Below are 12528 nucleotides of genomic sequence, written 5' to 3'. Positions count from 1 at the left end.
CTAATTGGTCCACATAGACCCTGTTGGTTCACACTAAAAGTTTCCTAGCACTTTAGGGTAGAACTGTATTGTGTTACAGTGCATGAGGGAGTTTATAGTGTACACCAGCAGGGACTATGCAGACCAGTTAATGTGTAACATGCAAGTGCACTTGAGAAATCACACCTCCATAGTATGCATTGCTGCACTGTGTAGATCAGGAAAGTATAAGTTATAGCTAATTCTTCTCCCCCCCCCCCCCCCCCCCACGCCCACTCACCCTCCTGTTGAAAGTAGCCTGGCACCAATCAGACTTAAAATTGTGAAAAACTTGTCCTGATATCCCTTCTCCTCTACCACTAAGAAGCATAATTTAATTTAAATGTGTAAGTCTCATTTATTGACCACAATTACTTTACTTCCACTTTTCATAGCACCAGAAATTCCCAAGGAATAACTTCAAATGTTGATTCTTTATTAGATATTTTGATCTATAAAATGTAAATGAAAATTTTGACAAACATCATAGAATATTTCCTTAATTCTGCAGTTCAAATATTGGAAATCTATTGTTTATTTCATATTTAATTTCCTTTGAAAGGAAATCACTGCTTGCCTTATCAATCAGTGGTCTACTAAAAAGGTTGTGTGTAGGAATAAAAAAGTGTGGAAGGTATGCGTTGTTGAGGCAATCCAGAAAGTAATCCAAAAATTTTTGAAAACAGCTCTCAAGGTCTGTGAACAGCCATTGTTTGTCATCTGGCCAAAGGACACATGCTTGGAAAAAGGCAGTTTTGGCATGGTAGGAACAGAATTTGTCCAGCCCCCATCTGTTTCCATCTTTTGTTTTAAGCTGATCCAGAAGATGCTTCAGAAGTTTCAGACAGCTTTTCCTGTTGAACAATAAGATGTTATTACTGGGAAATGCCTTATGTATGCTAAATAAGTGTTTCTGGAAATATTTTGCTTTCATGAGGCATTTGATGCTGACCCCAACAAGTGGGATAAAGAATCTTGCCAATAATATTTTCCTATGAAGTATGAAAAACCATTGCATTTTTGTAGGCCAGATTCATCCCAGGATTACATTAGCTTTTCCACAGGGCTCCCCAGATTGAAGGACTGTGCCCAATGGAAGTTTGTGATGCATTATAGTAGAAACTTCCTTCCAGTGGGAGCCATCATAACCCAGAAACTGAGTAATGTTGGCCAGTCATATGCTTCATTTAGTGCACTCCCCACAGCAGTTACCACCAGTGGGCAGTTTTGGAGACTGCTGCAAATTAAAGCTGCCCTTTTCTGACAAACTGAGGGATATATCACTGCCTTCCCTCGGACAGAAGGAGCCAATGGGTATGGGAAGATGCAATTTACATGTGCTTTCACCAACAGCAGTGAATCCAAAAATAAAACTATTCTCCTAATAATTTGATGTCTTGTGTCAAATCTAGAGAACTGACAAACACGAGGTAGACTGTGAAGGAATTAGCTTTGTCTTTATGTACACACCTACTTGATGACTGTCTGTTTTCTCTCTCTTCCTATGCTTATAATTGTTAATGAAATTCAGAAGTGTTCATGATTTGTAAAACTACAGAATGCAAAATGGATCATCTGTCAAAATCAGTTCCTTAAATTGTACCAAATGATTTTTCATGTATTTCCCCTTCCTCCAGCCCCATCCCCCCAACCACACACAAAACACACTTATTAATGAATTGCCTCAAATAGCTAACTTATTTAGTATATACAGTGGCTAAATTCCTAATGGCTGAGTCAATTGACTTCCCAATCTAACAAATGGGCTAACTTTTTTTTTTTATCAGGCTTAGGAAGTGTGTGTGTGGGGGGGGGGGGGCTTGTTTTGTTTTTTGACAGATTTCATCTGTTTGCTTTATATTGCAAAAATGGGATGTGAACCTGTGATGTAGTATGCCCCCATCTTCCTTAGACTTCAGTGGAAGCCAGACATATTCAGCACTGCTCAAAATTGTATTTGCCTACAGCAGAAGGGTGTTGTGATGATTAGGTGATATGCGTGAAGTGTTTTTCAAATAAAAAGGCTTCATAGTGGCTCACTATTATTCCTTAGTATGGGTTCTTGTTCTCTCAGACCACAGATAAAATTATAAATTTAGAAAGAATTAAAACACTTGCTAGACTGGTATAGTGGCTAAAGGAGACTTAAAAAAAGACATATAAAGTACTAACCTACAACACTTTACTCCCTTAGATTCACAACATGTCTTTGTGTTGCCATGGTTCTTTATCATGTCCTTTTCAATGTGTGAGAAAGAGAGTCGCCAGGTGTCTTCTAAAGATGTATTAAATGAATACAAACATTTTATTAACACTTTTTTTTATCCACTTATAATATGAGTCTTACACAGTTTCTGTAGCTAAAGAAAAGTCATCCTGAAGTGAACTTATTTGGAAATGTCTGCAACTTTTTTTTTTAAATATCAATTTAATAATCTAATCCACAAAATGCTAAAATCCCCTAATTGTATGTTTTTTGCATGATTTTCCCTACAAGACAGAGTTACGGTTGTCTGGATACTTTAACTGCATTTCCATACCTAAATATGTTTGGATTTCTTTGAAGTGTAAACTTAACTCTTAATTTCCTGGGTTTATAATGTGTGGTTTTGGGATAATTACAATACCCCAGGAAGTCTTCCATCTTTAAAATTACTTGATATGTACTTTCAATCTTAAAACAGTTTTTTGTTTTGGAATAAGCTAATTGTGGTGGTATTTGGCATAACTTATTTTTAAGACTTTTTTCCCCACTGTCTATTGATTCTGACATGATATTGTTTTAGGAGTATGCCTCTGTTACTCTTGCAATAGTACCCTGTTATCCACCCAAGACAAGGCATTGAGTTTGAGTAAATTAGCACCCAAGAAGAATTAAATAAATAAACTTAAGCCACATTATTTTTATAGCACCAACACAGGGCTGTATGCTTCCCACACAGCTATAGATCAGCTTTCTGCCCCACGAAGCACATAGTCACTGTTTAAATTTAATTTTCCTATTACAGGAGATCAACAGGACAAGCTGTAATACTACTCTCAAATAGCATTAGGTAAAATCTGTGCTGAGTTTAAAAAAAAAAAAAACTTTAGCAAAGCCTTTCTTTAGCATAACACTTTCTTTTGCTGAAATATAATAGAAAAAAATGTCAGTTTCCCCCTAGATGTACTCTACTGCCACAGATCATGATTGTGACAGCCAAGTTAAATAAAAATAATGGTAATGGTGCACTTATGAAGACCTGAATCTGATGGCGAAATCTAGTAAATTGCCCTGGCAATGTAAAACATTGAGGTTTTAGATGTATTTCTGTGTAGACTAAATCACTCAACTTCACATACAGAAACTCATTTTGATGTTCTTTTGGTGCAGAAGCACACTTTCCTACATCCCAATAGGTTTCTATTATATAACAGAAAAAGGTGGTAAAAATACCTCTACATGGCCTTGGTTGGAAAGTAGCACAATGTTCTAATATGGGAGGGTCTATCTCCAGTTACTTCAGTGTAAGACACATTGATGTAAGAGCTTCAGGGTAGAGACGGCTTTGTACAGAGCCTCCACAATATGAAGAATAGGACATGTTTAATAATTCAAAGATAGGGTTTTTTTAGATGATGGCTCTGATCCCCATGTAGCCATGGACAAGACAGACAGAAGAATAACAAGGAGTCCGGTGGCACCTTAAAGACTAGGATTTATTTGGGCATAAGCTTTTGTGAGTAAAAAAACTCCCTTCTTCAGATGCCTGGAGTGAAAATTACAGATTACAGTCATAAATATATATTGGCACATGAAGAGAAGGAAGTTACCTTACAAGGGGAGAACCAATGTTGAAGGCCAATTCAGTCAGGGTGTGGTCCATTCCCAATAATTGGTGAGGAGGTGTCAATACCAAGAGAGGGAAAATTGCTTTTGTGGTGAGCCAGCCACTTCCAGTCCCTATTTAAGCCCAAATTGATGGTGTTAAATTTGCAAATTAATTGTAGCTCTGCAGTTTCTCTTTGAAGTCTGTTTTTTGTTTTAAATCTGTTGTTGAATGTCCAGGTAGATTGAAGTGTTCTCCTACTGGCTTTTGTATGTTACCATTCCTGATATCTGATTTGTGTCCATTTATCCTTTTACGTATTGGTTTGCAACACTGGTTCTCCACTTGTAAAGTAACTCCCTTCTCTTCATGTGCCAATATATATTTATGCCTGTATCTATAATTTTCACTCCATGCATCTGAAGAAGTGTATTTTTTTTTTAACCCGCAAAAGCTTATGCCCAAATAAATCTGTTAGTGTTTAAGGTGCCACCGGACTCCTCATTGTTTTTGTCAATACAGACTAACAGGGCTACCCCTCTGATAAGGGAAGAATACTGCATGCCCTGCTGACTAACAAAAACAAAAAGTAATATGTAGTTTCCCCTTACAGCAGTTGGGTAATTACTAGTTGAGCAGAAGACCCCTCTCACATTTAATTAAAAAAAAAGTTAGTTTGTGTTCAAAATAAAAACAATACCTTTTAGCACTCTTCCATCCTTGGCATGTTTGGGTACTAGGTATATTGGCTTCCATTTATATTCTTGTTTGACTTTGCTTCCTAGCCATTTTTCAATTTTTAGGCCCTCCTGTGTACTGGCAGGCCAGCTCTGACTTCGAACTTCCAAAGCCAAGATTATATCCACTGATATCTCCATTGGAGGATTCCCAATGCGAAGTGTTATTGCAGGGCTTCCAGCCTTTTTTTTATCCACAGTCACTTTCATTTCTGTTCCTATCAAAAAAAATAACCTTATTAAAGAAAATTCAACTTTTTAATATTGGAGGAAAACATTTTTTTAATGTTTTTTGTTTATTTAACTAGAATTTGCAGCTATATCATGTCCTATACAAAGCTTCAGTCATTCTATATTAGAGAATATATGAAGAGACTAAATATTTTTAAATCAGTTTGTATAATGCAAGTAGTTCATTTTATTAAGGTATGTGCAGAAAATTGACCAAGTAAACAAAGGAAAATGCATGAAATTACTTAGAACTCCATGAAGGACAAATAATTGCAGCTTGCCCTATCGAGAACAAATAACCAAGCCATTTTTGTAAGTAGCTTATGTAAAATCTTAACATCAGATTTCAGTGTTTGACTAGCTGCATTAATATGCTACAATGTAATGAAAAGAAAGTGCCTTTTGAGGTAACATAACTGAAATTAACGTGCTTTGGCAAGATCTTGTATTTGCAATGAGAACTGATTGTAAAAGTGAAATGTTCTTGTCTTGTTAAGGAATATTTTTGTGTGTGGATGCATTAGACCCATAGAACCCAATGTATTTTTATATTTAATATTGTAAATGTTAGTTGAAAATTGTGGCCACAATTTTTAACACACATAGCTGTCAGCTAAAGGGGACTATATTTTCTCAGTTAGAGTATATTGTTAGTGTTAAATATGACAATTTATTTCCAAAACAAATAAAACATTTAATGAATGATGGCCATATTCTCCCCTAATCTCTACATAACCCCCCTTCTGACATCAATGGGCATTCCATTATTTATAGTGCTTACTTTATATCTTGGTCTACAGACCATAATTCAACATAGATTCACCTCTCTTCACCATATTCTTGAGCAAAAAATACACTGAAAAGCAAGACACTGCATTTTTCAAAAACCATATCAGTCATTTCAGCGCTACAACAAACAGTCTCTTGAGTTATTTTACAAACTCATACGATTTAATGTTTCTAGCACCTTGCTGGAAGAAAATACTGCTTTGTTTTAAGAGGAGTGGGATAAGTTTAGAAACTACGGAAAGCTTACTACCAGTAAATTTAAGAACACTTGGTATAAAGCAGAAGAAATTGAGTCAGTATGTGGGATAAGGATTTTTTTCAAATACTTCTACAAACTTGTTTAAGCCATCTATCGTTTTCATAATATGACTGGCCTGACTTAAACCTGGCTTTAGACCGTACCCTGAATGTTCTTTGTTTCAATTTGCAAAAACAGTTTGTTGCATAAGAATGAAGTCATGCAGAACTCTTCCACGCTCTGTGGAGTGAATCAGGCCCTGTATGTTTGTGGTTGCTCTTCTCTTGTTGCTCTTGCAACAAGAAAAAGCTCAGACATATATAGGTTTTTCTAACATTTTATGCACACATCTATGAAGGCACTGCTAACAGGAACCTAAGTTGTATGTACAACACTACTTCCAGGGATTTATATGTACAGACATTAATGTGAACAGTAACACCTGTAAGTGAAAATATTTTCCACTGAATACTTACGTGTCATGCTCTTTACAATTTCTTTAATAATGTTCCTCAGGGCAAAAAGCATCTTACAGGCTGCTAATGTTCCATCTTCTTGTAAAAATTTGTCCAGACTGTTTCCTTGAGGATTTCTTTTAAGTCTCACATAATAAAAGGCACCAGAGCTATCACATTGTTCCAGTTCAACTCTAGGAGCTGGCATCTTAAACATGATATCAAACTCATTTGGTGCAGAAATCTGTGAATCACAGAAATACAAAGCTTACTGTTTTGTTATTACAGGTAAGGTTTTAGCCTGCATTTCCATTATAAATACCTCTATGGACTTTATTCTCCCATCCACTTCCATGTGCAGAGATATGGGGAACAAATGTATGGTAATTTGCAATAAATTAAGACCAGGGAACTCTTAATAGGAGCAAGACACTACAACCCTGTCAGGCAGATACGCTGATCAACTCTTACTGGAAGTTTTATTTTTGGATGGTTGTAGATTAGAAGTGATTTAATCATCCTGTTAAAGAGTGGGGTAAGCTACATATTTCATAAAGTGAAACTGGAACAACTTACACAACATGGATATAGAAGTCTAAGTGCAGCAAGACAGACTCACATTATGCTGCTCAATTCTCCCTCCACTGACCGGTCCGACTCTTACTGAAGTTAGTAGTAATTGTTCCTCACGTGGGTACTTACAGACTGTAATCAAGTCACCCCCTATACCTGTGCTTTGTTAAGATAAATACATTCAAGGAGTTCTATCAGAACTATAAAGGGAAAGGTAACAGCCCTCCTGTGTACAGTACTATAAAATCCCTCCTGGACAGAGACTCCAAAATCCTTTTATCTGTAAAGGGTTAAGAAGCTCAGGTAACCTGGCTGACATCTGACCCAAAGGACCAGTAAAGGGACAAGATACTTTCAAATCTTGGTGGGGGGAAGGATTTTGTTTGTGCTCTTTGTTTTGGGGGTTGTTTGCTCTAAGAGGGACCGGCCATCAATCCATGCTCTCCAAATCTTCTGAACAAGTCTCTCATATTTCAAACTTGTAAGTAACAGCCAGGCAAGGCGTGTTAGGTTTATCTTTGTTTTCTCAACTTGTAAATGTTCCTTTTGCTAGAGGGTTTACCTCTGTTTGCTGTAACTTTGAACTTAAGGCTAGAGGGGGTTCCTCTGAGCTCTTTGAATCTGATTACCCAGTAAAGTTATTTTCCAGCCTGATTTTACAGAGATGATTTTTACCTTTCTTTAATTAAAAGCCTTCTTTTTAAGAACCTGATTGATTTTTTCCTTGTGTTAAGATCCAAGGGGATTGGATCTGGACACACCAGGAATTGGTGGGGGAAAGGAGGGCGAATGGTTAAATTCTCCTTCTGTTAAGATCCAAGGGTTTGCATTGGTATTCACGAGGAAATTAGTGAAGAAGTCTCTCAAGGCTACCCAGGGAAGGGAGTTAGTACTTGGGAGTGATGGCAGCAAAACCAGATCTAAGCTGGTAATTCAGTTTAGAGGTTCACATGCAGGTCCCCATATCTGTACTCTAAAGTTCAGAGTGGGGAAGGAACCTTGACAGCTCAATCTCTGAGGCATATTTTTCTAATCCTTTAATCATTCCCATGGTTCTCCTCTGAATCCTCTTCAATTTATCAACATTCTTCTTGAATTCTGATAACATCAACAGAATTAAACTTCCCCAGTGCAATGCTGAACATCTTACTTCACAGCAGAAAGCCACCAACCAGACTCATCTATGGAGCCAAATAAAGAAAGTTTTCAGTATGGGCCACATAGTTCATACAGGTACTATCTATAGTCCTTAAAACACTGCAGCCTCTCAATACAGGTGCACCTGATGGCTGTATCCTTTAATCACCCTCCAGTCCAGGAATATGCAGTCTTCTTAAACCCTCTGGGATCAAGGTTCCTTAAGGAGTTTCCTCCCAGTTTTATACCCACATGCGTCTGACAAAGTGGGTATTCACCCACGACAGCTTATGCTCCAATACACCTATTAGTCTTAAAGGTGCCACAGGACTCTCTCTTGCTTTTTACAGATCCAGACTAACATGGCTACCCCTCTGATACCTCCCAGTTTGGGAATCCTCTTTGTTGTGGGACCTTAACCTGGTGCTGTCAAGCCTGATTTTCTGGGGAGGGGGGGAAGGGGGCATTTGAACTCCTGACCACCTCTTTTCTATCATTTGTCAGTGAAAACTGCCTTCCTTGTGGCCATCACATTGCCTAAAAAAATTGAGTAGACTCAGGCTCTGAATGGGCCTATCATGTAAAATTTTCCAACAGGACAGTCACCTTTAGGCCTTACCCCAAGTTGGAACCCTCCTTCCAGATGATGTGGTATCCTCTCACACTGAGGATACCTCTCTGGGGGAGGGAACTCCAGTTATTAGGATGAGACAGGTTATGGGGTATTTGATCATTAGAAACATAAATAGCTAGGTTTATGATGACCGGGAGAACCGCATGGTGACTTGCGTGCCTGGTGTGAAAGTTGCGGATCTCTCAAGACATCTAGATAGACTTGTGTAGTGCTGGGGAGAAGCTGGTGGTCATGGTACATGTAGATACCAATGACATAAGAAAGGATAGGAGAGAGGTCCTGGAGCCCAAATTTAGGCTGCTAGGTAAGAGACTGAAGTCTAAAACCTTCATGCACATTGGAAAACATAATCCCAACTATACATATAAAATGATGGGATCTAAATTGGCTGTTACTACTCAAGAAGGAGATCTTGGAATCATTGTGGATAGTTCTCTGAAAACATCAACTTAATGTGCAGCAGCAGTAAAAAAAAAGCTAACAATGTTGGGAATTATTAAGAAAGGGATAGTTAATAAGACAGAGAATATCATATTGCCTCTATCTAAATCCATGGTATGCCCACAATTTGAATACTGTGTGGAGATGTGGTTGCCCTGTCTCAAAAAAGATATATTGGAATTGGAAAAGGTTCAGAAAAGGGCAACATAAATGATATGGGGTATGGAATGGCTTCTGTATGAGGAAAGATTAATAAGGCTGGGACTTTTCAGCTTGGAAAAGAGACGACTAAATGGGGATATGATAGAGATCTATAAAATCATGACTGGTGTGGAAAAAGTAAATAAGGAAGTGTTATTTACTTTTCCTCATAACACAAGAACTACGGATCATCAAATGAAATTAATAGCAGATTTAAAACAAACAAAAGTATTTCTTCACACAATGCATAGTCAGCCTTGGAACTCTTTGCGGAGGATGTTGTGAAGGCCAAGACTATTATAAGGTTAAAAAAAAAACTAGGTAAGTTCATGGAGGATAGGTCCATCAATGGCTATTAGCCAGGATGGGCAGGAATGGTGTCCCTAGCCTCTGTTTGCCAGAAGCTGGGAATGGGTGACGGGATGGATCACTTGGTGATTATCTGTTCTGTTCATTCCCTCTGGGGCACCTGGCATTGGCTACTGTAGGAAGACAGGATACTGGGTTAGATGGACCTTTGGTCTGACCCAGTATGGCCATTCATATGTTCTCTGACCTCCATGTAATCTGTTTATCTCATGGTCCTCTGAAATCGCACTCCACCCCAAGACAAGTGAGACTCCATACCCTGGATGTTGTAAGAACATGCTTTTTATTTAGACAGAACTAAACCATTTGGATACACGCACAGACTGTTTATGGTGTGTGCTGGAAGAATTAAGGGATAACTAGTGTCAGTCTGTGTTAAGACTTGTTATCCCCCAGCCATGAAGGATCCATCTCGACATGTTAGAGTTTATTCTACCTGTCCCCACCACGCCCGGCTTTCTCATATATAAAGACTATCCACAATGATCAATACTCCTGTCATCTGCAACCTGGATAATTTTAACAGATTGTATCTACACTTGAACATCAGAACAATGTAAAGACTTCAGCTAGTACAAACCACAGCTATCCACTGCCTGTGAGTTTTAGGTCACCATGAGTAAATCAAGCCTGTGCTCCAGTTTCTCCACTTGCTCCCAGCCTAAATTGACTAATGGAGCTGGTCTCAGCTACATTATCTTAATCTATATAAACCATCAGGACAACTATGTTCCTCTAGAACAATGCAGAGCACAACCTGTATGAGATCTGGAGCTGTCTCTTAATCAACAGGAACTAATTCAACAAACTTCCTGAGGAAATTAGAGTAAAGCAGTTTGAATATCTTTTGTAAAAGCTGGAAAATTTTATTAAGGAGGAAAGCCTCCCCACCTCATAACCAAATTGTTTTTACAACATCAATCTCCCTCCCTCCCAACTAGCCCCCACTATCCCTGTAACCCCAAAGGGAGACAAAACAGATTTCTTGGAACCTGGGGGTACTCAAATCTATGGTTATGGTAACCAATACAAACTGCAGAGCTAGAACGAATATAATTAGCCATTATGGGAAAGAGAATGCAGTGAAAATGTCCCTGTAAAATAATGTGCTGTACCCAGCGGGTGCCTGGGGTGGCAAGCCGCGGGGGGCGCCCTGCCGGTCCCTGCTAGGGCGGCAGTAAGGCAGCCTTCACCGGCTTGCCTGCGGAGGTCCCCATCCCGCGGCTTCAGTGGCAATTAGGCGGCGGGTACGCCGAAGCCGCGGGACCGGGGACCTCCCGCAGGCGCGCCGCCAAAGGCGGCCTGCCTGCAGTGCTTGGGGCAGCAAAAAAGCTAGAGCCGCCCCTGCCTGTACCTGAAAGGCACAAAGAGCTTGAGCCACGCCCACTATAGTTTCAGAAGCTGCTGCAGCAGAGGCAAGGGCTGTGCCATGCTGGGACAATTTGAATGGAGACAATTTTAAATAAGAATCAGGGACAGAAAAGGACCCGGCAGATTGTCTGAACATCAGTTCCAGGGAGGGAGGCTGGAGGTGGCAGACGATAATGAGTCACATCACAGCTGGAAGTACCCCAGTCATGCTAGGTCCTACATTAATAGTGTCCGATGGAGATGAAGTGCTTAAGCCCCTGCCCGCTTCTCCTCACCTTGACATGCTCGTAGTAGCTACCGGTGCCCAGAATCTCAATTGAGCTGAAACTGCTCTCCCGGGCTCTGATCGCTGACACCAACGTGCGGATCAGCTGGTTCACATTCTCCGAGGCCTCGGACGTGTCCTGCCGGCCCAGGCTCAGTGTCTTCAGCACATCCCTGAGCCGCCGGGCTCCCACGCCACCAGACTTGACCCCGACGCGGCTCTCTGTCCCCGTGCAGCAGTAGGAAGCTACAGCGGGCGGCCCTCTGGCGGGAAACTCTTTTGTTCTCGGGACAGCTCCCTTCTGTCTGCGGGCAGAGTCTTTCCGAGTGGGGACTGCTCCCTTCCTACTGGGGACAGCATTACTCTCTCCCGGGGCAGATCCCTTCTCGCTGGGAGCGGGTCCCTTCTCTGTGCGGGATCTGGCAGCTGTGGCGCCCTTTGGGTCAATGGGCGAAGGGGAGTCCCGGGGGTTAATGGCGTTAGCATGCTCACCAGGAGACCGAGCGTCCCCTCTTCCTGCCCCAGCTCTCCCCCCGCCGCGGGCAGGGGGCTTGGCGGCGGCGCTATGGCTCCGAGGGGGCTCAGGAGCGCTGCTCTGACGCGGTGCCTTTCTCGACCCTCTCGCTCTCCTGGCTGCAGCGCACTGGTCCCCCATGGCTCAGCTCCCACCGCCTCCCGCGCCTCCCGGGCTCCGGGCACTGAGGCGCTAAGCGCGAAACCAGGCTCAGGCAACTTCCTTTCCGGGACCAGGGCGCGCAGCTGGAGAAACGAAACTCAGGGACGGGCATGACCCTGTTCCCTCCCGCTGGGCCACAACCCGGGCGCAGTAGCAGCGAGGCCAGCCGCGGGGCAAGGTGTTGTGACTGAGCGGAGTTTGTAAAAGCCGGCCATTCCAAACCCCTTGGCCCCCAACCTCCAGCCCAGAGCCCCCTCCTGCACCCCAAGTCCCTCAGTTCCAGCCCAGCGCCTGCACCCCCAGCCCAGAGCCGATACCCCCTCCTACACCTCAATGCCCTGCCCCAGCCTGGAGCCTCCTCCCATTCCGAACCTCTTGGCCCCAACCTCCAGCCCAGAGCTCCCTCCTGCACCCCAAAACCTGCATCTCCAGCCCCACCCTGGAGCCCGCATCCCCAGCCAGAACCCTCACACCCCAACTCCCTGCCCCAGCCCAGTGAAACTGAGCGACTGAACAAGGGTTGGAGAGAGGGAGCAATGGATGGAGTGAATGGGAGTAGGGCCTCAGTGAAGGGGTGGGGCAAG

The 12528-nt window shown here is 41.8% G+C and overlaps 1 protein-coding gene across 1 annotated transcript; it reads right to left on the bottom strand.

Annotated features, from left to right (window-relative positions):
* Window positions 1–495: 495 nt before the first annotated feature.
* On the bottom strand, window positions 496–12160 carry CGAS (cyclic GMP-AMP synthase). The gene is made up of 5 exons (XM_054023649.1): window positions 11279–12160; window positions 6299–6521; window positions 4528–4782; window positions 2191–2293; window positions 496–872 (listed from the first exon to the last, which is right to left on the bottom strand). Exons 1-5 carry the CDS (start codon window positions 11921–11923, stop codon window positions 518–520), a joined length of 1581 nt encoding a protein of 526 aa, XP_053879624.1. The 5' UTR covers window positions 11924–12160; the 3' UTR covers window positions 496–517.
* Window positions 12161–12528: the final 368 nt, after the last annotated feature.

The sequence above is a fragment of the Malaclemys terrapin genome, chromosome 3 (assembly GCF_027887155.1).
Source record: "Malaclemys terrapin pileata isolate rMalTer1 chromosome 3, rMalTer1.hap1, whole genome shotgun sequence".
In the NCBI taxonomy this organism is placed as follows: domain Eukaryota; kingdom Metazoa; phylum Chordata; order Testudines; family Emydidae; genus Malaclemys; species Malaclemys terrapin.
The sequence above is the reverse complement of the archived record's forward strand: the minus strand, read 5'-3'. Positions and strand labels throughout refer to the sequence as shown.